At 34.2% G+C, this 25,916-nt stretch overlaps 4 protein-coding genes across 8 annotated transcripts; 2 read left to right on the plus strand and 2 right to left on the minus strand.

The window, feature by feature from the left end:
• The first annotated feature begins 2,186 nt into the window (after nucleotides 1-2,186).
• On the plus strand, nucleotides 2,187-7,720 carry LOC132030080 (cyclin-dependent kinase F-4-like). 2 transcript variants are annotated; one of them, XM_059419552.1, is made up of 16 exons: nucleotides 2,187-2,367; nucleotides 3,537-4,306; nucleotides 4,382-4,460; nucleotides 4,551-4,619; nucleotides 4,698-4,787; nucleotides 4,915-5,053; nucleotides 5,476-5,578; nucleotides 5,663-5,715; nucleotides 5,791-5,966; nucleotides 6,066-6,131; nucleotides 6,280-6,348; nucleotides 6,441-6,504; nucleotides 6,592-6,705; nucleotides 6,910-6,941; nucleotides 7,063-7,144; nucleotides 7,261-7,720. In XM_059419552.1, the coding sequence occupies exons 2-16, from the start codon at nucleotides 4,299-4,301 to the stop codon at nucleotides 7,467-7,469; spliced, it is 1,353 nt and encodes a 450-aa protein (XP_059275535.1). In that variant the 5' UTR covers nucleotides 2,187-2,367; nucleotides 3,537-4,298; the 3' UTR covers nucleotides 7,470-7,720. The 2 variants fall into 2 exon arrangements, with proteins under 2 accessions (XP_059275535.1, XP_059275534.1); XM_059419551.1 differs by having other exon boundaries at nucleotides 2,192-2,367; nucleotides 7,063-7,153.
• Nucleotides 7,721-8,105: 385 nt separating this feature from the next.
• LOC132069354 (uncharacterized) lies at nucleotides 8,106-9,528 on the minus strand. Its single transcript, XM_059462722.1, has one exon. The coding sequence runs from the start codon at nucleotides 9,511-9,513 to the stop codon at nucleotides 8,386-8,388; it is 1,128 nt and encodes a 375-aa protein (XP_059318705.1). The 5' UTR covers nucleotides 9,514-9,528; the 3' UTR covers nucleotides 8,106-8,385.
• A 3,673-nt stretch (nucleotides 9,529-13,201) lies between these two features.
• Nucleotides 13,202-15,054, plus strand: LOC132030081 (probable E3 ubiquitin-protein ligase RHC1A). Its single transcript, XM_059419553.1, has 2 exons — nucleotides 13,202-13,335; nucleotides 13,888-15,054. The coding sequence occupies exon 2, from the start codon at nucleotides 13,972-13,974 to the stop codon at nucleotides 14,854-14,856; it is 885 nt and encodes a 294-aa protein (XP_059275536.1). The 5' UTR covers nucleotides 13,202-13,335; nucleotides 13,888-13,971; the 3' UTR covers nucleotides 14,857-15,054.
• A 489-nt stretch (nucleotides 15,055-15,543) lies between these two features.
• LOC132030083 (protein BREVIS RADIX-like) lies at nucleotides 15,544-24,428 on the minus strand. 4 transcript variants are annotated; one of them, XM_059419555.1, is made up of 6 exons: nucleotides 24,145-24,428; nucleotides 22,349-22,504; nucleotides 18,231-18,622; nucleotides 17,586-17,715; nucleotides 16,184-16,488; nucleotides 15,544-15,979 (listed from the first exon to the last, which is right to left on the minus strand). In XM_059419555.1, the coding sequence occupies exons 2-6, from the start codon at nucleotides 22,460-22,462 to the stop codon at nucleotides 15,901-15,903; spliced, it is 1,020 nt and encodes a 339-aa protein (XP_059275538.1). In that variant the 5' UTR covers nucleotides 22,463-22,504; nucleotides 24,145-24,428; the 3' UTR covers nucleotides 15,544-15,900. The 4 variants fall into 4 exon arrangements, with proteins under 4 accessions (XP_059275538.1, XP_059275539.1, XP_059275540.1 ...); XM_059419556.1 differs by having other exon boundaries at nucleotides 22,349-22,500; nucleotides 24,134-24,428; XM_059419557.1 differs by lacking the exon at nucleotides 24,145-24,428 and adding an exon at nucleotides 23,053-23,067.
• Nucleotides 24,429-25,916: the final 1,488 nt, after the last annotated feature.

Consider the following 25,916-nt stretch of genomic DNA (forward strand, 5'->3'; position numbering starts at 1 on the left):
TCTTATTTAATCTGATATGACCGTACGTCCCATCTTAATATCCGTATCTCTGCAACACTCATAAGCCATTTCATTTAAATAAGGAAAAAATGGAAGAAGATGATATAATATTGGGCAATTCGCAGAATTGCCCTTCTTTTGGGGTGGTCTTTAAATTTTGCCCTTCATATTTGAAATCTTTAAATTTTTGCCATCTCGGCTAAAAACTGGGTTCCAAGTTCGAACCCCGCACGTCGAATTTTAAAAAAAATTCGCAAGACGAAATTTAAATTTCGCTATGCCTCCGCGCATACACTTGAAGAATTACCAAAGTTATGCGGACCCAAGATACTTATGCCTTATGGGCGACTTGGCGTAAGTATCTTGGTCCCGTATAACTGTAATTCTTAACAAGTTTATGCTTGGGAGGGCATACTTATGGCGCAAATTTTTAATGGGCAAACTTTTATACCCGCATAAACTTGTGATGAATTCTCAAGTTATGCTTGGGACCGCATACTGCTAAGTCCGCCCATAAGGCATGAGTATGCTAGTCGGCCATTTACCGAGTAATTCCTTAACAAATTGTATCTGCGGTCCCAAGATACACGTCGACTCAAACCTTTGCCTTGCAATTTTTTTTTTTAATTTATGCTTGCGGGGGTTCGAACTCTAACCTCATGATTTCTGTGTGAACGCTCGAGTTGCAATGCGAAGGGCAAAAAAAATTAAAGCCGTGATATGAGGCGTAATTTAAAAACCACAAATATGAGGGGTAAAATTTAAAGACCACCCCAAAAGAAGGGCAATCCGCGCAAAAAAATGTATTATATCAGTAGTTCTCTTTCCTGCCAACCCATATCCACCTTACCAGCGCCAACTAGTAGAAAGATTTTAGTTCTGACTTAATATAACAAAACAGGTTTTATTTCTGACTTGATATAACAAAACTCTATTATAATAGACTAAACATTTGACCAGAATTTTATTACTAGTACTTAAAGTTATGCACATGTACCACTTGATAATTATCATTACTCAAGGTTAGCCCAACTTGCATTTTATGGTCATGAAAAGTTTTGTCAAATGGTTGTAGGCTGTCCTAAGACCTTTATTCTTTTAAAAATTTCTACTAACTATGGACGTTTGATTCACTAACTGTTGGATTCACGCCATAAGAATCCAAGAAAAGCATTTCTTATACAAAAAAATTCTATTACTTAAGCTCGAAATTACCATTAAGGTTGGAAAAATCTCATCGTCCTTTTGGGGTTAAAATACTAAAAGAATTAGTTTACAAATTAAATTAGGTATAATTCCTTGGAACTTTTTGGATTTGACACTGTTTATTCGGTGCATGTTAGTAAGAACTAATTTTGATTCTAATTAATTTTATAGGCGGAGTGAAAATTTGAAGTTTATGAGTTCAGGATTCTAACCCCTTTAAATTATTGGGTACTAATTAATAATTTATGCACATTGAATGAATATTTTAAGACAAATACTCCATCTATTTCAATTTAGTTGTCTTAATTTGACTTGGCATGGAGTTTAGCGTATCAAGAGGACTTATGAATCTTAACCTAAAGATGTGTATAGTGTATCAAAATACTCTTTGAATCTTGTACTCTTAATATGATATGTAGGATGTCGAGTGTTAAGAGTTACTATTTGGACAAACAAATTGAAACGAAAAAAATAATATTTAGACCAAAATTACTAGATTCAAATATAGGTTTATACCGTGCCTTGATCTTTGGCTCCGCTCCTCGTTATCCTCCTAAAACTTAGATAGTTTAATCCCCGAACTATATGCACCAAGTAAATTAGTACCGGTTGGTGCTGTATAATAAGAATTGAAAAATACCTTATTATTCTGTGGCCAGAAAAATCTTACTGCAATTTTGTCATGAACAAAAATTTTATTGTACTTTAGAAAAGATCTTTATTCTTTGTTGAATATCGAGAAAATCCTAACGACCACGTGAGTAATGCGTGGCACCAAATCACTACCTACCTAGCCGACTTGACAATGAATCATTCCTTCTTTTCTCCTTCCTTTTATCTTTTTTTAACGCGACAACTAAACATGGAAATTAAATAAACAATATGTAACTAGTAGATTTTTTTTTTTTTTTTTGCTTTTCCTCACAAATAAAGCCAAGATTTCACATCATTATTATTATTATTATTATTATTATCATAAAAATAATACCTTCATCATTGTAGCACCCAATCGAGATATCTACATGTAGGGGTTGGCTGCTGTGGAAAAGTCAGAAAAATAATATATACTACTTTTTCATAGGGTATGGTATATGAGTTATTAAATTTTCTTTTTCCTCTCTTCTGTGGGCTTTTCTTGGTTATATGCCGTTTCAATTCCAGGTAAAAATATTTTTCCTTTTTCTTTATTTTTGTGTGATTCTCATATCTTGGTGTGGATTTTCTTGATATGTTTGTTGGGTAATTGAGTTTCTGATTAGATCTGGTAAAACAAAAAAATTGTTTTTTTTTTACACTATTTATGCTTTAGATATGAATATTTAGGCTGTAAAGTTTGATTCTTTATTGATAAAAATTGTTTTTTACACTATTTATGTTTAGATATGAATATTTAGGCTGTAAAGTTTGATTCTTTATTGCTTTGGGTTTGAATCTAAGCCTAAAGTTTGATTCTTTATTGCTTTGGTTTTGAATCTTGTCATGTTGAGTGTTTGTTGTGTGTATGCTGTTTGGGAATCTTTTTTGTTTATTGGAATTAGTGCTATGACTATTGGTAATAAGGTTTTTGTTATTCATTGTAATTTTGTTGTGGAAGGTAAGAGATTGGTTTAGGCTATATAATTGGATATTTGTGTGGCTATTTTATGGGAATCATGGTGGTGACTAGGCCTTAGGATGAAGTTAAGTGTTGGCTTTTTGAGCATATAACTGTATCTTGTTGAAGTTAATGGTTCTGTTGAGGCTTGGAAATAATTATTACTCTGTTTTGGTTTAGGCTTGATGAAGTTCTTTGAGTTTCGCAGTTAACTAAATGAGTAATATAGTAATTGTATTTAATGGTGTACCTTTTTATTGATAGTCTTGTTCCGCTATGTAATGAAAGGATTAAATGTGCGTTTAGTGATTGGTTGTTGATATTAAATTATTAATCAGCTTTGAGCTACGAATGTGACATAGGTTTGTTGTTAATTCGCAATGTAACTATTTAGTGCTTGTTCCTACTTTTTGATTGCTAGATGGAGGAAGGGTTATTGTTTATTACATGCTACTTTCCTAATGATAATTGAAGTGTTGAACAACCATGAACGAGCTGGTCTTCATACCATTAATCCTGTTTGTGCTTATCTAGGCAAGGATGTTGATTGGGATCCTTGATTAGTGTGATTGCATGTTAAACATAATTGCATTACTTTACTTGTCAAAATGTTGCTCTGGCATTGTTTTTCTCAAGCTTTGATTATTCTTAGTTGGCTTCTCTGGGTGTTCTCCTTTTATTTAGTATTGTGCCTTGATATACTACTGACCTATTTTACCTGGTTATGATTTCTCAGGGTCCAGTAGACTTCAATTCCAACAGAATAATATTGTTTAGGACATGGAGAAAGTCTGCCTTTTCTCAGATCACTTTGAGTATCAAGCTTTGTCATTTCAGGAAGTCCTCCATTGGCGGTTCCTCATCCGTGGAGATTTTACATAGTGAACAGCTCCTCTTGAATGATCAGTACAGGAGACCATATGCGATTTCCACATAAGCTAGGTGTTGGATGTTAAGTGCAATTCCGCTAGTAAGCAGCACACCTTCTTATGATGATGTTTTTATACATCATTGGGAATTAGTTAGCTTTTTATACGCTTGCTTCATGTTTGGTAGTTTCTAAAGACCTCTTCTTCACGATTAAGTTGATTGAAGATTTGGTATCAGACTAAAGTGTATTAGAGGCAAGGAGCTAATGTGTTTTGAGAAAGAAGGTTTGAGTCTCAGTTAGCTTTGAAGTGGTGTCAAGATGCACTGCAGCACTTGCCTTTGCTTGCTTTCTCTCCCGTGTTACAGTTTTGGATTTTCTTATGCCGTATATCTTACAAATAAGGCTGTGAAGCCCATCCGTCCTATCATTGCCAGTTCTGCCCTCATCAGTTTTGCAGAAGGAAACTAAGGGGGATTTTGCTGAATCAGCCAGGCCATAGTTCCTTTTAGTATTTTTTTTTTAAAATTTTCCAGTCATCCTGAGACAGAAGAACTACACTTTGTTTATGTGCGTGTCGTCCCTCTACTCCAATAAATAAGAGTCCTACGTGCTATTGAAGCTGCTAAAATGGAAAGGTGCTGGTCTCATTTTCCTTATTGTTTTTTTTCCTTTTTCTGTATGCTTATCTCTAATCCTTCTTAATGGTGCAGGTACCAGATAATTAAGGAAGTTGGTAATGGTACGTTTGGAAATGTTTGGCGTGCACTTAATAAACAGACTGGTGAAGTGGTAAGTGTAGATGTGTAAGGAACAATTAAGAACTTGCTGATGTTGCTCTATTTTGGAATTCTTTCAATTCTATTCATTTGTCTAACACAGGTTGCGATTAAAAAGATGAAGAAGAACTATTATTCATGGGAAGAATGCATAAACTTGAGAGAGGTCAAGGTTAGTTGATTTCCATCCTTTTGGCCATATTTTCTTTCTTCTCTGCTGAAAATTTAATAACCGTGAATTCTTTTGCAGTCTCTGAGAAAAATGAACCATCCGAATATTGTGAAGCTCAAGGAAGTGGTTAGGGAGAATGACATTTTGTACTTCGTGTTTGAATACTTGGTATGTCATGGTTTTTCTCTGTAATGTATAGTTGCGACTAGTCAGTTAATTGAATGTCTAAATTTGTATGAGCTTTTGTAGGAGTAGTCAGTTAATTGAATGTCTAAATTTGTATGAGCTTTTGTAGGAGTGCAATTTATACCAGCTTATGAAGGACAGACCAACGCTTTTCTCAGAATCCGAAGTAAGAAATTGGTGCTTCCAAGTATTTCAGGGTCTTGCTTACATGCATCGACAAGGATATTTTCATCGTGACCTTAAGCCAGGTGTTTTGACCTTTCCTCATTTGTCTGTAAATGCTGTGGATTATGACCTTTCTTTTATATGTTATTTTTATAGTTTTGCTCTTTCCCTCTAACAGTTTAAGCTCAAATTCTTTAGTTAGTCCAGCTCTTACTTGCCGTTGTCATTTAGTTATCTTTTTGAAATGTCTAATGCTTTTTGAGTTGGGTGCACTGAGCTTGGCAAAATGAAAGATGCATTGAGGATTTATTAGATTTGCTATAAGGCACCAAGGAAAACTAGAAGGGCTAATACGTTTTATTTGTGTTTGTTGTGTAAATATGCATGCTGTCACGAAAATCTGCATGTTATTGCAGTTGAATATGTCTTTTCTGTTTATGTAGTTTATGACATCATTCCATTGTGATCTGACCCATTTTAACATATGGTACTGATGGTCGTGCAGAGAACTTGTTGGTTTCGAAAGACATAATTAAAATAGCTGATTTTGGTCTTGCTCGGGAGATCAACTCTCAGCCTCCATATACGGATTACGTATCAACACGTTGGTTAGTATGCCTGCTTTTCTATATGTTATTGGTGTAAAACGTTTCGCTTACTTTTTTCCTGATATCTATTATGTGGCACTGCAGGTATCGTGCTCCTGAAATTCTTCTCCAGTCACCAATCTATGGTCCTGCTGTCGGTAAGTATAAGATACACAATATCTGTTTCAGCTTTTTCTTTCTGGATGTATATTGATTATCTTTCAATACTGCAGATATGTGGGCAATGGGTGCTATGATGGCTGAGTTGTTTAGTCTTCGTCCTCTGTTTCCGGGTTCAAGCGAAGCAGATGAGATCTACAAAATATGCAGTGTTATAGGGACCCCAACCAAGAGGGACTGGACTCAGGGACTTCAACTTGCTAGTGATATTAACTACCAATTTCCACAGGTAACATGACAAAGAAACGATATTAAGTTATTAACTAGCGAAGTGATTTCTTTTGACTTTTGAATGTGGGTTGACACCTTCTCTGGTTTTATTTGACAGATTGCTGGTGTAGATCTCGCCTCGCTAGTTCCATCTGCTAGTGAAAATGCTATTAGCCTAATCAAGGTAAGAAGGGCTTAAAAGCATTCATATCATTTTTCTTAATTGTTCACAGCATTATCATATATGCAACATTTCTGGATATACTCGCAAGGGAATGGAATATCTGGTAGGTTGGCGTTTCATCCTTTTTTTTTTTTGTTGCCTGCTGCAGTCACTTTGCTCATGGGATCCTTGTAAGAGGCCGACGGCGATTGATGCTCTTCAGCATCCTTTCTTCCAGGTGGCAAACTCCTTCCCCTTTTTAACCTAATGTACATGTGTCTTTGTTTTGTGCCTCTATTAAATTAGATAATCTCATTTGTGATGTGGCAGAGTTGCTTTTATGTACCTCCATCACTACGTGCAAAAGCTGCTGTTGCCAAGACTCCTCCTCCTGGTTTGTGCTTTCTTCTACATTTACTTGAAAGAAGCTTGGGTTTTATGTTTTTATGACGAACTTAAAAGCTTTTTTTTTTTTTGGTAGCTTGCATGAGCGGTGCATTGGAGCAGAAGTACAAGTGGTCGTCTGGCTTGTTGCACAACCCCAAACCTAGTGGCAACTTCTCTAATGTCAAGTCACAGGTGCCCTTTAACGCGGGTAATGTCTAAGAATTTGAAGGATTTTACTGTCAGCCAGTTAAATCAGAGGGCTAGCGTTATTTGCACAAACCTTTTAATATTTTTCTTTCCTGAATTTAACTGTGAAAGAACCAACCATTTTTTCAGCTATAGACACAAATGTCCATACCTTGTTTATTCTTATACTTATACAATTCTTTTCGCACTGGTACTCATGTAACAGGTGTACAAAGGAAGCTGGATATGAATTATCAGGTATGTTTTCTTTGGAGAGAACCTTATATCTTATTGTTTTCCTCTCTGATAGACAAGACGAAAGTTGTGGCCAGACGTAGTGGTATTCTACCTGAATCTAATTTACGCAACAATTGTTCAGGATACAATGAGGAACGATAAATCCCTGCAAGGCTCTGTAGCCCAGCAACCAAAATATCGACCTCCTGGAAGAAACGTTCCAAGTGATCCAAGTGAGTCATTGAACTTATTTTTTTCCACGAGTGCTCTTGGAACAAATTTCTCTGGTATACTTGTATTGTTGTGCCCCTAAAGTTATTTTTTTTTCTGGGCATTGCAGTGGCTGGTTCTGGAGTGAAGAGTTTTGCTGTTTCTGATGCAGCTGAGAAGCTGGCGAACGTGAGCATTTCTTCTGGTAGAGGACCTATAAAGCAGCCAGTAGTTAAGCCAATGAAAGCAGGATGGTGGCATGGGCAGCAGGACTTGTTCCATGGACGCTCTAAAGAGTTTCTTCCGGGAAGGAGCTTTTCGAGGAAAGTTGCTGGATGAAGAAATGTCATAGCATAGCTGAGAGTGTCGTACTTCGTTCTCTAGTGTTTTATTCGCATTAGTAGTCTTTCTGTGCACGGCATTTGATGTTACTTTGGTGAGCCATTGTGCTGGCAAGTTTTTGTTTGTTTTTGGTGATACTGTCGCGTCTACGTTCAAAATGTTTTGAATAAATGTTTTTTGTTTTGTTTTGGTTAAGACATTGTCACATCAACTTTCAAGTTGTTGAATAAAAGTTTTTGGTTAACTAATATGCTGTTATAGGATGGGACTCACTCATAGTGTTATTGATTTCAATTCGTTCATTATATGAAGTTGCCCTGGTAAAGCAGAGATTTTATTAGTAAGACCGTCCCCTTAATGCTGTCATATTTAAGTGTTTCCCTATGGGCACTAGGCAGCTTCTAATTCGGTTTTGGAAATTTTTAAATGAAGTTTCATTTGGAAATTGAACTAAGCACTTGCTTGAATCAAGCTTGACTTACCATCAATACTCCATACTTGAGGGATTCAAGACAAACGTACACAACTATTTGTTAAAAAATATACCTTTAACGTTAAAGAGGTAGTTTTATATTTTTAATATTATTCTGTTTTCGAAACGCATGTACTAGTAAAAAGGGATAAAAAGAGACAAGAGGCAGTATTATTTAGTAACAAAATACAAGGTATTGATTAATCTTAGGGACCTCACCTTTTTCTTCTTTATAAGCTTAAAAATAAACTAAAGATCAAACCAGAATACTGGAAGTAAAAAGAATGATACTCTATATAAGTGAAGCAAACATCAAAAAAGCTCTGTTTTAATACCTTACAAAATTAATCATTAAGCTAAAGCTCGAGACAATAATAAAAGGAATGAAAGAATAAACCATCTAATGAAACAAACACAACAAAACTATTTGAACACCATAAATCATACACCAGCAGCAACTTGTTGATTCCTCCTTGTAACTCGAAAGCAAAATCTTGAATTGTTTTCGTCCCAACGAATGGCAATCACATCATCTTGTTTTAAATTCCTTCTTTTCACAAACTCAGTCGTCCATGCTTTGATGAGTTGAAAACTATTAGTCAACCATTTCTTGAGAGTCAAAGTATGTTCTGTTTCTGTATCCAAATCCAATACAGTCACGTCAATCCCATCTTGGGAAATCACAGCTTGTTGTTCCTTATCCAAGAAAGGTAAAATGTAAGTATTCACTTCTTGTCTTGGTAATAAAAGCCTTGAAGCTCCATTAACATCGCTCTTTGTCAGCTTCTTAGTTATCCAATACTCTTCCACCAGCACCGGTGGTGGTGGTGGCTGTGAAATTAAACGTCGCCGTTTGGGGTTGTTCGTCGATTCTTTTCTTACCCTAATATTAGATTCTTGGAACAGCGACCTTTTTGTAGCACAATTACCCGATGATGAAGCCAATGCTGCAGTAGAATCTTGACTACCAATGGAGCAATGAAGAGTTGTTATAGTCGAAGAGGTGTCGGATGTGTACGGTAGAGAAAGACAGAGATCAGTGGACGGCAGCGATGCTGTTGATGACGAAGGAGGATTATTGTTTGCAATTGGTTTAAAAGCAGCTAAGTTTTCAGAAACTTGTCCTGATTCTGAAAGTGAAATAGAAAACGACCTTTTTGGACTCGATGCATTGTTTGATGAAGCCAATGCTGCAGAAGAATCTTGACTAATTATAGTTGAAGAGGTGTCGGGTGTGCCTGGAGGAGAAAGACTTAGGACAGTGGAAACTTCTTGAAACAGAGAAAAAGTAGGTTCTGAAGGGTTTTCAAAAGCTTCTGGAAACAGAGAAAGTGCGGGTTCTGAAGGATTTTCAGAAACTTCGTCGTCAGCTAGAATGGGGTACATTATAGAGAAATCATCAGTACTACTAGAAGGATGCGACATTACTATTGGTGACGACTGAGTAGGAAGAAAATAGCTAATTGGGTTGACATCTAGAACACTATCTTCTGAAGACTCTGGAAGCTGAGACAACATTGGAACATTGTCGGGAAATTGATGATCATTCACATTATCACCGTCTTCCATGACGTAAGTCAAATTAAGCAATATGAAATATTTTGGAATGAAGAATAGTCTCTAATGACCCTTTTATAGATAAACTTTCTCCCATATTGACTTAGATTCGGATTGACACCGTTGAGGTTTCTTGTGCTTTTCCTGATCAATATAGTATCAACACTTCATTCTGAACTAGAACTGGAAAGGGAAGGGAAAAAAGAAAGAAAAAAAATTCCCTCGTACCTTCCTTAATAATAATCTCTAGTTCTATTAGTACTTGAGTTATAACAATCATGTAATCAAATTGCATAAAACGGGGTAACATCGAGCAATTAACCCTTCCAAATTAATAATACATTAATTAATTTTAGCTTAATACAGTGACAATCCCTTAAACTTGTGAGTAAATTATATTTAGACACTCGGATCATAGCTTATTCTAATTGAGTATCTGAAAACATGATAAATTTGTTCCTATTAAATGCTTTCGGTTCAAATTTTGATTTCTTTTTTCGCGTGTATTCTCAACTCCCTATTATGTAGATGATATATAAATTAACCATTTAGAAATATATCACCTCCTTTACTTTAAACATTAGTATTAATTAGGGGTGTTCATGGTTCATTTTGAGACGATTTTTGGTTACTATCAAAAGCAAACCAACTTAATTACTTAAGACGCTCGAGAATATCGGCAAAAGTTTTCTCAAAATTTAAACTGAAATTGTCTATTAAAAACACTTTATCATATCTTCAGATGTTCAATTCGAATAAATCGTGGTTTGAGTGTCTTAATAAAATTTACTGGCTAATAATTAATCCCTCCAAATTTAAAACTTTTATATTTAGAGTTTGTTTTTATCTGCTTTTTTAAAGATAAATCATTGAACTAGGATAAGTTCATGCAGAACAATTTAGAAAACTCCTCTTATTGTACAAATTGAATAAATTAGTGATTAATTTCTAGGGTTAATTACACTAAAAATTCGTGTAATATGATTCAATTTCTAGGGTTAATTACCCTAAAATTGAAGTATATTTGTAACTAAGCATATTAAATTAATAAGTAAACTAAAATTATAAATAAGTTCTTTTTCATGTATTTATTTTAATGAAATTTATTAGAGAAGATTAACATTTTTGTCGAATATCTTTTGATGCATTTGATTATAATAGAGAATAATTTTTTTTAAAACACGTATCATTCAAAACTTGTAAATAAGAAATAAACACAAATTACTTAATAAGATAGATTGACTATTAGCAATAACTTTCCTACCCTTTAAACATAGAAGTCATTTGTATTTTTATTAATTATTATATTTTATTATATACAAGTTTATCATTTTAATTTTTGTTTGTTTTTTATCCTTCCACTTCAAAAATAATCTTAAGATTACATAAAAAGAACTACTTATTTAAACTTTTATTTTAATTTTTAATAATTCTATTTTATATACTTAGTTAGTTAGCTATGGATATACTTCATAGGGGTATAAGTGTAGAATTTCCATAATATAGGGAGGGGGTGTCTTTGTTGCTGGTGGAAGGTGCAAGTATGCACAAGTTGGCTCGGACATCACTATTATAGAAAAAAATCAATTGAAATAATAACTGCTCATATTAATCAGTTCGGCTGTATATCATCGTTATAAAAAATAAAATAAAAAAATAAAAAAGAATCTCTTTGCTAACAACTGAATAGAAGTTTTAAATTTCGAGGAGTTGATTGTTTGGATGTTTGTTATTAATAAAAGATTAATTAGTGCATCAGCCAAAGTAGTTGGCAGACTTTTTGGTAGAAACATATGGAAATGTTGATTATTGTAACCATAAAGAAAACCCTTGTTTAAGTTAATTTAACAATACCATTCATTTTAAAATGAAAGATGTGCCATCTATTCAAGTGAGAACTTCGGAAAATGAATACAATATAAAATGAAGAGTAACTAAATCAATGTAATATGTACGTTTGTTTTGCGGCTAATTTCAAGCGTGGTATTGAATTTTCTCTGTTATATTAGTAAAGTCACAATATTATATGTTAGTATTAATAAAATGACAAAATCATTTTTTGTAACATTAAAATTACTCATCTATATATTAATTTCTAGAAAATACAACTAATCGAAAAGCAAATTTCAGGAACCGAAAATTATAAGTCGGATGTATTTTTTATCTATATATTTTTTAGACTAGTATTTTCTTTATTTGGTCCACTGATTGACCTAGTGCAACTCGCTCAAACCTCACGACTCACGAGCCCCGCTAAAAGATATAGGTGTTAAATGGACTCTAAAATTTTTATCTCAGTTGAATTACGGGTTGGGTTGAGCTAGCCCAGCAGACCAAGTCACCACCCATGTGGAATTTAGTGACTCAGTTGGTTGACTAACTGAACTTTCACCTGGTTGGCGAGGGTTCAAATCCCCACATTTTACCCCTGCCTACCCCCAACCCCCCTCTTCCCCGTTTTCCCTTCTTCTACCCCCGATTTTGGAAAGAAAAGAATATCACGGTTCTAAATTGAGTCATTTGAACTTTTGCCTCTATTTGTGCTGATATTTGCAGACAATATCGCACAAGTTATTCCCGCGTTTTAAAAAAACTTATCCCCAGTGTTTTAAAAGGTAGTTTCGGGACTCGCCTCAGGACTCGCTCGGGGACAGGACACATGCAAAATGCCTCGGGCTTACGTGTGGGGCTTAATTCTGTGAGGCTTGCCTGACTGTATGCCCTAAACACGCCCAACGCTCGGGGCTCGCCTAAGAATTCTTACACAAATTATGTTTCACATTCCCCAGTTGACATTATTGACCGTCATAATTCTTTATTAAATGAATGATGCTTAATGGTATGCTTCATTTATAGAAATAAGACGATTGAGAATAACTCAAGTAACGAACCGTAGTATTGGATATTTACTATTTGGGAACACTGCGAGGGTGAACATCACTTAACATTTTGTAAAAAAAATATTTAGTCGAATTTTACGTCTTCAATTGCCATTAGTCTTCACGTTTTTGTCATGTGTCTCAAAATTATCATAGTTTATTATTTTGCTATTTGAAAGTAATTTTATTTTTATTCACGAACGAGTGATGTTTTAATTATAATTTGATAAAGCTTATTGATTATTTTCTTTTTGGGAGGTAAATTGCATAGTATATATGATAGTAGTATACTTTAGAAATTGTGATTCTTTTATTGTTTGAAAGTTGAGGGGTTAAAAATGGTTTGTATCTCATAATAACTTTCAAATCATTGCAATTATTTATACTTGTAAAATCATGTTAGAAGTTTTGCTTTCTATGAGTTTCTTTAATCATGTTATTAATTTTTTAAAATTATTTATATATATATATATATATATATATATATTTTATAATTTTTGTGTTATTATACTATTTTACTATATTATAAATTAAAAATTTAAATATTCATGGGCTTACCCCCGTGTCTCGAGCCTTACACCTTGTTCCGTACTAAGTAAAACGCCCCGCCTCACGCCTTCATCTTTTAAAACATTGCTTAAGTATATATGAGCGGTCAAACCGCGCAATTTCTTTGCTATAAAATAATAGGAGTGGGTAAATGCAACCACGTGCAGATTCGGATTCCATCATAGGCTGACGGAAAGTGCCACTATCGATAACACCCACAACTGAACTGTACTGTATAGTATTAAATTGAGTGTAAACTATAGTAATAAAAAAATGAATCATAATTATTACACTCACTCTTTTGTGCTCACTCACTCACGGAAAGCCTCTCTTTTCTGTTTTTTTTGTCCCCATCTATGTACTAGCATTGTGTATAGTTTCCTCAATCTGGGTCATTTCTTACCTTGTAAACTCAGCATTTTTTATCAAAGGTAATCACTTTAACCTTTTCTTCATTCTATTGCTTTTTTATTTTATCTTCTTTTTGTTTCTACTAGATTTGCTGTATTTGAGTTTAATTTCTACCAGTTCAATTTAATTGGATTTTGAGCAAATGGTGTTATTATTGCAATTGAGTAAATATAATTAGATGGATAACAGATGGTTTGTGAAATTGGATTAACAAATGAGTATCAGATAATTGGAGAATTTGGAACTGGATAATTGCTCTATATATATATATATATATATATGGATGTAATTAGTAGTATGATTTATCTTCTTTTATGTGTCTGATCTGATCTGCCTTTAAAAGCTAAAGATTATAGTTTTGTTGTTTTTCCCGTCAAGTTTCTTACTGTAACTTTTGATTTTGGATTTATGATGATCTTTCATTTGATACTTATATTGGTTACTTTTGTGGTTCTAATTGAATAGTAAAAGAATGGGGGTGGTGATATTTACTATTAGTTGTTCAAAAATGCCTCTTGTAGGAGCTTAATGAGCTACAAGTTTTAAGTTATTTACTTTTTTGTGTCAGAATAATAGTTTGGAAGAGACATTTTGTGGATAAAGTTGGGTAGAAGAGCTAGGAAGAGTAAGCATGTCAAGCGACAGTTGCAGCCACTGGTGTCATAGTTGTAGGCAACCCGTGAATCTCGGAAGAGAAAATGCTGTTTGCCCCAATTGCCTTGGTGGATTTGTTCAAGATCTTGAAGACATAATGAGTAGTAATGCAGACAATCAGAGCCAGAGGCCGAGATTTATGGCATCGGTAGCAAACTTTTTAAGACGACAAATCTCAGCTACAAGTAATAGTATTTCTGAGAGAGGGAGATCTGATGAACAACGAGGAAATTTGTGGAATCCGTTGCTGATTTTCAGTGGTGATACACCTGTTCAGATGCCTGGGGAGGATGGAGCTTTGGAGTTCCTTAATGAGGCTCTTGGCTTCCGACAAGAAAATGGTGGTGATTATTTTGTTGGTCCAGGAGTGGAGGAATTTTTTGAAGAAATTATCAATAGAAGAAATCTCGAGCGTGGTGCTCCTCCTCCTCCTGCCTCAAGATGTTCAATTGATTCCCTGCCAACTGTCAAGATATCGAAAAAGGATGTTAAATCGGATTCCCACTGCCCTGTTTGTAAAGAGAAATTTGCACTGGGGACTCAGGCAAAAAAATTGCCTTGCAAACATTTATATCACTCCGATTGTATCTCCCCATGGCTACAACAGAAGAGTTCATGTCCTGTTTGTAGAAAGGAGCTGATACCCGAAACATCTGGCAATGACCATTCTTCTCAGAGTGAAAGCAGAAGCAGCAGTAGGGAGAACAGTTCTCAGAATCGAGAAAGACGGAGACCATGGTGGAACTTTGGTTCATCTCATTCAAGACGTTCCCGTAGTACTACTCCAGCTGCAGAAACCAGCTCACAGACCAGCAATCAATACAGTAATTACTCCGAGTACTCTAACTGGCCCTTTGAATAACAAGGTTTCTATAAATGGTACCTGTTTTCATTTTTCAAATTCTTTGTGATCATAATGTTCTACCTCTGGTTGGACCTAGACGGTTTCTCATGGTAGAGAAAAATGCCTTATGTGTTTACTTGTTTTTAATGTACACTTGAAGTTTTTCATGTGTTTCTGATGAATAAATTATATCTGGTTCTCAACGTGTTACTTGTACATTTATGGGTTTCCTTATCGTTTACTTTCCATTTACATTGTTACTATACCTTTCTCAGATGTAGTAGTGGATTCGAGGAAAAATCTTTAGTCTGGGGAATAGAAAAGATTCTGTTATTATTGCAGGCCAAAGCTTGCTTGCTTAAGTTGCAGCTGCATCAGGTCTTGGTAGTTTATGTTTTTATCAATAAGACTTGGAATTTCAACTTTATGGTGGGTTTTTGCCCCTATTGCGTAAACACCTCGATGATCCTTTTGTTAGCAATTTAACATGATAAATCCCTAAAGGAAAAAGTTAGGATGTTTAAATCAGTGTTTTAAAAGGCAGGGGCATGAGGCAGGCCGTTTTACTTAATACAAGGCGATCTATAAGACTTGAGACATGGGGCTTGAACACCCGTTCTGTCCTTGAACTTCATTGCACAAAGTAGAACAACGGACCACAAAATTATCAATTGAGAGTCAATAAATGCCAGTGAGCCATATATATTGACAACGTAGTGAGTAAAACAATGTTTTGCATCATCTAGCATTTGGTTCAATTAAATTTTCTAGAAAGATTAGTTACAAGGAAAACAACTTGAAACCTTTAAAGAAAAGGATATTCATGAGAGAATTTGCAAGATCATGTATAACTAGAGATCAAGAAATGCCATGAAAAATGCTAAATTGGTCAACGTGAGTTTGTTCTGCAGAGTGGAGCCATTCCATCAGAACTACTATGAAAATACTTCAACTACAAGTATCTTGTAATGATCTCTGTTTCAGCTTCATCAAACTCAAGAGGCAAAATTGTTCCTTTTCCATGGAATAATTCTTCTGTTCTGTGGATAGAAATTTGTTGATTTAAAGGTATTGAGTTTGTATTCTCTCTCTGTTCTGTTCCCACCACTGTTTCGCATGCACCTCCCCGAACTTCTCTCGACTGTGTGAATGAAGAAAAAGTTATAAGAAAATGTCCCAAATGAATACAAATGATAACAAATTTCAGCAAAATAGTAATCGTGTCTTGAATTCATAGATGTGAAGTTAGCAGCACTAAGTCAAAAAATTCTATACCATTTTTTCTGAAGTTTCATCTTGCATTTGTTGAATAATCAAAGTAACAATAGTTGAGGTTTTAAAATACCTGAATCTAACACGCCGTAGCTCTCTAGTGCCATCAACTAGTTGTCTGATGGTTATATACACTCCAGGCTCGTCTTGTTCTACCCATTCCGACTCCATTTCACTGGCATTACTAACAGAAAGTGAAGCTTCATCTCTAGAGTCAGTGGTTGTCCTTGACGCGTCCATGTATGACATGTCACCCTTTGGGAAACCAGTTGGTCCAGATGGTTTATGGTAATTGCTTGGATTCCAGTCCTTATTTGTTGCAGGAGTCATCATAGGGCTCTCCATCGCCGATCCAAGCCTCGAATAATTAGAATCTCTCTGCAGAAAAATATCTTAGGCACATCAATATCTCTGTCCAATCTCGAAATGTAATAAAGAATGGTGTATATGTCCAGAAAACAGTGAATATTAGGGGTGTGTTTGGTATGAAGGAAATTGCGTCTTGGAAAATAAGTGGGATTTCTTACTTATTTTCTAGTGTTTGGTAAGCAAGCAAAAAAATATTATCCCAAAAAGCATTTATATGTAAGCTAACAAAATGCTATAGGGGTGGAATGGGGTGGGGAGTGGGGGTTCAGGGGTGGCATGGCGTGGGTGGGGAGGAGATAACGAACTTGGAATGTCACTTATAAAACTTGTTTTCCCTACTTCCACAAGGGAAGTCATTTTACCCATTTTTAAGGAACTTGTTCTCCTAGAGAATGAAAAAATTGGAAAACTTCATACCAAACACACCCTAGATCTTTATTGAACATTCCAAATATGACTAGCCAGTAGACAGCAGTGGAAGTATTTCTCTTCTGATATGTTCTTAATCTCGTGTAAATTGATTAATTCAAGATGTGTTTTTACTAACCTCGTTTAAGCTACAAAAGGAACATAATGATCGATCAATATAAAATCTCTCCAAGGTTGATGCTATTAGATATCAATCTCTTCAAGCTATTAAAAATGACCCCTTTTCTTCAGGTTATCCATCTTTGGGAATAGAACTTGAAGAGTTCAGTCTTTTTAATCAAATAATATTAATGCTGTTGTTGATTTTTAGGCCACAAAAGTATGACTCTTGCCTGTAAAAAACATCTGATTACTTGAGCTGGCTATTTATTTTGAGCAAGGTCCAAGTAGCTAATGAAGATCTAATGGAAACTGGGCAGTCAATACACATAAAGAAGTTGCCCCCGGCTAGGGAATCCTGGCCCTACTATTCCACATAGGGATAAAAAGTACCTTACACTGGAAGTCAAATGGATAACTTTTGCGATATAATTAGCATACTGGTAAAGTTTTAACAGGACATTTATATAACAAGAGTTAATTTTCATGGATGTTAATGAGTGATCTAGATCAAAGCAGAAAGGAAATGGAGGTCGAGGAAGTAGTACATAGACAAAATCAAGTGAAAAGTGACTTACTCCATCCTCAGACCTTCCAGGTGTGTTAAGAGCTTGTTTATTGAATCTCTGAACGTTATAAAGCTCCATAATTCGGTCATAATTCTCACCCCACCATCTTTGAGCTTGCCATTTGTTGAACATGTCCCGACTGAAAAAGAATCAACGAAACTAATGTCAGTAAAATCAACTGTTGTTTCGATAAGGACATGAATAATACTCAACTTTTAACTAAGGACATGAGTGATACTGATAATTCTTGGACAATTTGACAGCTTAGAGGGCCAGTTAGAAAGCTACAAAACATGGATGCATTCAATTGGTCATTCGTTTAATAAGAAGGGTACATTCAGTAAGATACTAATGTTTTTCATAAGCCACAGTAAGATATTTGAGAGCAACAATACTAAACAAGTGAGATGGTTGAGCGGACAAGAGTGGAACAAAGAAAAGGGAAACTCAATTTGACTTCAATTTACGAATGAAAGGGACTGGACATTAGCCTAGGACAAGCATAATTAATAGATAATGGATAATAATTCCAAAGAGCCTTTCTTTACAGAAAGGCAGTTTCCTAACTTAAATTCAAAGACAAGAAGTTGGCACAATCATAATTTCCATAATATAGTTTCTAGATAGAAATGAAAGGGAATTTTTGATAGATACCTAAATCGGATTCGTTTAAGATCATTTCCGCCATTAGGGAGAGAAACAAAAGTGATCTGAACACCAGGCTCAACCTGTGCTGTCCACTCTTTTTGCCCATCATCTTCCACCACAACATCACTACCAGACTGAGAAATAGATTCTACACCACCACCAGCACCACTAAATCCTCTAGCAAATCTTGGATCAGGCCTAGGAGTCCTTAAATTTCCAGCACTTGTAAAATCCCAAGCTGGAGTAGAACTTGAACTTGCTGGTTGATAAGGATATGGAACTCCTTCTGATATTGAATCAAAATCAGGATATGGTCTATGCCCTTTCCTGTAAGTACTTGTTGGTGTGCTAGACTTGCATTTATAAGCACAAGAGACCTTTAAAGCAATATCCTTGATCTGCAAATGTTTAAAAATTATAAGTTCAAAACAGCTAAGTACAACATCAAAAAGATAGATTCTTGATTATAAGATGAATTGTACTATTAGTATAAGTTGAACAATGAATGTTGGTTTAAGTGTTATCAAATGCGAAAACCGCAAAAATGCTCTACGGTCCGTTGGGGACTTTAAGGGCAAATGAAGCGTGGGCTTTAACGAGGAAAGGCACAAAAAGAGAAAAAATACACATATACATATATTTATTCTAAGACTAATAATTATAAGCATGAATAAAATTAATATGGTCAAAAAAATTGGAAAAAAAAAAAAAACCGACAAAGTGAATTATCATTGGTTTAGAGTCGCCTATGATTACACTAAGGCCCCGTTTGGACATGGTTTAAAATCATGTTGGACATGCAATTTGGATATTTTAAGTTGTATTTTCTCTTATAGACATAAAAACCCCACAAATTGTGAAAACTATCAAAACATTCTCAATTCTTATACAATCTTACCAAATGAGCAAGTCATAGTTCATAACAAAATTAGTACACTACTAGAAGACCTTTCTAAAAAATACAACATCAATTAATCAAACTTTAGTTCAATAAAAACGAAAATTTAACATGAATAGTAATGTAACTACTCTTTAATATAATCTTCCCTCATAAATTAAAGATTGGTAGACATAAATAAAGGTTGATGGAAGTTAATGAGATTGGTAAATGATTAATGGGGTAATTATTAAAAATATATATCAACTTATGGGTCTTTTTTTATAAATTATAAACTTATGGGTTGAATTTTATATTTAAAAAAGTTGAAACCATGGTTTCAAACTCCAAATCATGCCTTTTTGGATGATTTGGCGTTTGAAACTATGAATGAAAATACATGTCCAAACGCTGGTTTGAAGTCATGGTTTCAAACCATAATTTGAAAACGCATGGCCAAACGCCTACTAATTGGCAAGAAAAAGTATGCATTGGAGCTTGATGATGACATTGAAGCGTTCACTGAGCGAGGCAAAACGCTTAACATGTTTTTCGCCTCGCTTGGGCTTAAGCACGCTTCGTGCCTTCGACAACGCTTCTGCCGATTTCAGACAACATGAAATGATTCTACCTACTACTGTTGCAAGATCAGGCATTTGACTTGTACTATCAAACAAAGAACAGTCAAAGCAGATAGTCCAAAAGCAAAAGGTTTTATAATATGTTCAAAAGCAAATATTACTGTTTGAAAGTCACTTAATTTCAGAAGTTTAACTTTCTGGGGTACAGATCAATGTAACAGCTGAACATGTGAAGGGTTGAGTAATTTGGAGGCTGGACTACTGTAAATGGACAGGATATCAATGACTGGTCATGTCAAAGATAACTCAGACAAGTCTTTGCCAGACAATTGGTATTGTCTTTTCTAAGATTCTGCCGGTTTACATGCTAGACTGTTCTTTTTATTGGGTTTGCAAATTCTAAGTAGAGTTGACCAAAACAAATTCACACAATTAAAAAGATCACTTCATGAACTTCCTCATGTTCAAGGGAAATTTACCTTGCAGATGTTCACACCGGTATAGCCCTATGTTTAGTATATCCAAGAAACACATCCACCATTAAACACAATTCACCATGCGCTTAGAGTCAGTGAATTTAAAGTTAAGTGTGTTCTTGTTATTTGTATACATACTAATTTCGTTGTGTTATGTATATGTAGTTCGAGCCTAAAGCAATGAGTTCAGAACTCACAAAATCAGCCATATATTTGTCTTTGCTTATGCATCTTTCAAGGGCATTTGTGAAGTAACTTTATAATACAATTCTTATCAATTATGTTGCTCGGACTTTTCAAAAAATCCATCAGATGTGTGTCAACTGTTGAATCCTCCAAAAGCTAAGCATTTTTCGAAAGATTCGACACGGGTGCAACAACATTTTCGATGGATAACATGACTTATCAGATAGTGTTTGTAGGGACAAATTGGTATAGGCCCTCTTGTGTACTGCGGATACTATTTTTTTCTAAGCTTCTTACCCCTTTAATGGTCAATTGTTCAGCCTAACATGGGGATGGAAATGAATGAGCAAGATAGAAAAGTCTATTTATAATTGCAAGATGATGAAAGTATAAAATATAAGGACCACTAAATGGAAGTAAACTAAAGTAAGGAACACTATGGGACCAAGAACTTAAGACACATGATCCAAGAAATAACGCGAACATGACCCAATCTACATGCTAAACATAAAGGGTAGGGTCAAATAATTTAAAGTCATTAAGGTACCATAGTGCCCACAAATAAAAGCCCTATTTATTAAATCTTTGGACACACTTTGGTTTTTATAGTCACATTATATGGTCCTCACTCCTTCCCGCGTGACCAACAAAATGTTCATTTCATGTTAGTGTTCGAACTCAATGTCCAAATATAGCCCAACTCCAGTTGAGAAATGTGGGCCCAAAAGAATTAAATGTGGGCCCTCACTAAAGATATAGTAGTGGCTAAAGCGACAGGCCTCGTACTAAGAGTTGCTCTACTTTGGAGAAAAAGAAAAAAAAAATAGAAAACAAACATAAAAAATAGAAAACAAACATTTTTTTTGCGCGGATTGCACTTCTTCTGGGGTGGTCTTTAATTTTGCCCTCAAATTGGTGTTCTTTAATTTTTACCTTTCGCCTAATATTTTGAAATTTTGGGTTTGGATTCCAGCTCAGTAGTTCAAACTCCGCCTTGCAATTTTTTTTAATTTTTAACTGAGCGGGAATTCGAATCCGAAACTAAAGGGTTCTAACGAAGGGCAAAAATTAAAGACCACCAATTTAATGGTCAAAAATTAAAGACCACCCCAAAATAAGGGCATTCCTGCTAACAAACCAGAAAATACTACTCGTTCAATCTCTAAACCTTTCTGCCTTTTTTACATCATTTTATTTTTGTTCAATTTCTATAGTTTTTAGGAATTTATAGCCACAAGAATGCTTGAGCTAAAAAAGCTTCTTGACACACTAGGTCCGTGAAACTCAATAGGATAAGTGCTAATATTAAATCAGATAACACAAATAATGAAATTAAAGACATGTAACACCTTCAAAAATATACTATAAATAAACCTATCAAAATTACACAAATGAGAGTCGCAAAGGATTTGGCCAAGATATGTTAAGTAGGTGTTTGGACCTGCGATTTGAAATCATGGTTTCATGTTTTTTTTTTTTTTTAATTTTATCGGAATCAGGAAGCCATATTCTTTCGCCTTGTCTTGTGGAAACCCAAGCACCTGCTTTCATGTGAAATCTCAAATCATCTAAAATGACATGATTTGAGATTTTAAACCATGTCGAAGCGGCTCCTAAGAGTCGAATAATGCCCTCACCAAAGGGCGGTCTTCATGAATAACCAAATATGACTCGAAATATGGGTCAAATTGGTGTTTTATTCTTATATCTCTTCATTCTATTAATTTGTCAAATTATTTAAATTTTAAATATCAAATAAATTATTTAAATTTTAAATATCAAACAGTTTTCACTTTTATGTTGAGTAACGCGTACGAACATATACTTGGAAAGGGAATAATAGCTAAAACTGATTGCTAATACCCGTAAGCTGATGAACAATAGCAAAAATCGGCCTATTTTTATCAAATATTTTTTTTACTTTATCATATTACTTAAATTAATATCATAAAATTCGAGTCTTTTTTCTATGTAATGAAAATGGTAAAAAAGTTGAAATAGGACCTGTGCAGTGAGGCTTTTAATGGATTCTTTAGTATTGGGAGTAGCACGGCCACGAGGTCCTTCTTCACCTCCATCATCTTCTATCTTTTGCTTACACGTGATACACGTCAACATCCTTCTCCTGCACTCTCTTCTACTTTCTTCTCTTTTCACTCCCTACAAAATAAAACATAAACTTTAATAAATAGATGAAACAAATAACAACCCTTACTTGTAAACAATACACCCACCGGTTTTATTTGTGTGCAAGAATTTAATAAAGTAAGAACGAATCGTAAACTTAAATAGATATATAATGTAACAAAATGTACTTTGAATCTTGTACTAAACATGTTGCGTGAGATGTCAGATTTAAAAAGTTATTAGAATATACATGTTGTCATTTTTCTTGGAAGATAACGTAAAACATTGACAATTTTTAATGAGACAAACAAAAAAGAAAGGAAAAGATCATGATAGCTCTCTAGGTTAACTTTTTTTCAAATGATTTCAAGCTGGCTTTCCTTTAAAAGGGGAGGAGTTATAGGTAATAAATTAATACACACACAAAGTAGGTAAACACTTTGATAAAATCTAAAGTAAACAAACAAAAACCTCATAGTACTGTGAAAGAAAAAAAAATCTACACCTTAATTTGAACGAAAGAACAAATGTTAAAATAAAACTCAAATTTTGATATGTGAAGTTAATGGAAAAATAAATACCTGAATGTTCTTTCTTTGCCAAAGACAAAAAGAAAAGAAGTTAAAGGGACAACGAAAGAAAAAGAGAGACAGAGAACTCTGAGGATCAGAACAAGTACTGAAAGAAAAAGGAAAAAAAAGAGAGTGTATTTATATTAAAGAAGAAGAAGGCTAAAAAGAACAGTCAATAATTGAATGACCAAAAAGAAATCTCATTCTGTGATTGCTTTAATGTGCAGACAAATAAAGAAACTTCATAATGAAAACAGAATAAAAAAGGAAAGAAATTAAAACAAAGCCTCATTTAAGATCATCTTCTTTTTTTGTCATTTTATCAATGGCCACAGCCGAATTTTCTGACAGATTATTCATCATCATTAATCTTTATTAATCAATTATCACCCCCTTTTTTCATCTTCATTATGAGTAAGAAGAGAGAGAGAGAGAAAAAAAAAAAAAAAGGTGTAGAGAGAGTGGCAGTAGTAGTAGCATGAGTAGCACAGCAGAGTATCGTATAGAATGAATGATAAATCGCTGTAGAATTTAATACACATTGTCGAGTTTTGAAAGCGGCCACTGATTGTACATACAGACAAACCCCATTTAACCAAAAAACACTCTTGATAGTGACCCACCAAAAAAATGTGCAAGTTATACATTTAGCTAGTTGGCCGAAAATAATCATATTCTCAAGTCAAATATGTATAAAAAAAATAGATATTGTATTATTTTATATAAAATATGTATATTTAAAATATATTATACATTAATCCCTCCGTCCTTTAATTGTCCTGATTTAATTATTACTAAGTCATCTAACGATTAAAATCAATCAAACATACTTTAAAAGTTGTGCAGTCACTAACAACTCCTTGAAGTTTCCAACCCAATAATTAATAATATGAGTAAAATAGGTATGAAATTGTTAAGTATCTCTTGATATTTCAAACTAAAAAAGTAAAAATGGACGTCTACTTTTAATATACTTGAACAAGTAAAATTGACCGGATGAAGTAATATATATATTTGTCGACTATTATTTTGATGGCGGATATACAAATGTAAAATTCTCAAACAAAATATTATTTTTTTCAATTTGAACAGAAATCATACCTCAAAATGGATATCAAAAATAGCAGCAACTGAGTTAAACCCGTCTCCAAATACTCAAAATGGCTTCCACAAGACCCTTCGTTTTTGCTATTTTTGAATACCCTTTTGCAAATCTTGAAGATATATATAATCAAATCACCATAAATACAGCTGCATTAAAGAAACAGAAATATTCGCCGGTGACAACAATGGGATGAAGTTTCAGATATATACAAAAATGAAGCAAGAAGTTACAAAGAAGATGGAGAATATATGTAATGGAAAGAGCAAATAATATAGACTATAGAGTGCAGACAAAGTAAGAGAAGCAACATTGGAAAAAAATGCAAAGGTATTTATAGAAGGACGTGACGCCGTCAAATTTTGTCGTTGTTATATAACGGAAACCGTGTGTTTGTATATTGGATATAAGGGGGGTACGGTGCATTATTGGGTTGTACGTTGTGGTTAAGGAATTGGACTTTGATGAGGGTTTTGTCATTTAGACAAAGGGGTTAAGTGTGGTCTTGATTGGGGTGGACATGATGGGTCCATATGTCGAGGTTGTACACGTGGCGTTATTTGATTTGATTAGAAGCATTAAGGAGTGGATCAACCTCGAAATTTTTAATAAATACTACTCCCTTCGTTTCAATTTATGTGAACCCATTTAACTGGGCACGAAGCTTAAGAAAGAAGAAAAGACTTTTAAAATTGTGGTGTTAAATGAGTCACATACACTTTGTGTGTTATAAATCATTGCATAAAGGTAAATTGTTTCCAAATATAGAAAGATATCATTCTTTGTTACACAAATTAATAAGGAAATAGGTTCATATAAATCGAATCAGTATTTTTGGTTGGGAGAATTAGTAAATATTAATTGGTTGGTGAATTAAGCAAATGATTCTGTTGGATCAAAGAACAATCAAATCACTGTCTCTTTTAATGTTTGTCATAAAAAATTATCGTGGTGGTTCTTTGGCAGTCCGAATTAACGTCAATATTTAAATGATATACTTTTATTACATGCTTGATTCCCACTTATTTTACTGCTTTTGGCATATTTAATAGCACAAAAAGTAAAAGTGAACTGGAAGTGATTTCTCAGTCACTAAATTCGAACTATAAAAATATGTATGTATAAATATTTAAACCCATTGGCATTTTTTATACTTGGAAAGTATCAAGATATTTCAACTGATTTGATCATATAGGATATATAGGAAATGGGTGTAATTTGATCAATTAGAAAGTGCAACAAATGAATAATAGAGATTTACACTATATGGAAGTTTATAACTTCACCATACCCTTACTTTTTCATTGCGTATTTTTTTACCCCTCCCCATGAGCTCCCCTTTTAAATTTTCCCGCGACTCGAACCCACAACTCTCGAATCGGGAGGTGACAGCTTTTTACTACGTGAGCTATCTCTCGTCTCATTTAGTTTACTTCAGACAAACCACAACCTTAAATGTTGGAATTCTAGATTTTCCATATATTTTCTAGTTGCATTAAATGAGATAAGATTGAATAAAGTATTAATGCCGTCAAGGTTTATCATAGTATTAAATTTTATTTCTTCTTTGTTCACTCACGTTATTTCAATTTTGATGTGTCTTAAATATGTTCAACCAAACAATATTACTGGTAGGCAATGTTCTTTCAAATGGTGTAAATCAGTAAAGTAAACAATAATGCACAAAAAAAATTACTTAATTTGAAAGTATGTATGTTTCTTAAAGTTACTGTTGTTCATTTCCTATAACTGTTTCTTGACATGGAAATTG

The sequence above is a fragment of the Lycium ferocissimum genome, chromosome 9 (genome assembly GCF_029784015.1).
Source record: "Lycium ferocissimum isolate CSIRO_LF1 chromosome 9, AGI_CSIRO_Lferr_CH_V1, whole genome shotgun sequence".
NCBI classification, from domain to species: Eukaryota; Viridiplantae; Streptophyta; class Magnoliopsida; order Solanales; family Solanaceae; genus Lycium; species Lycium ferocissimum.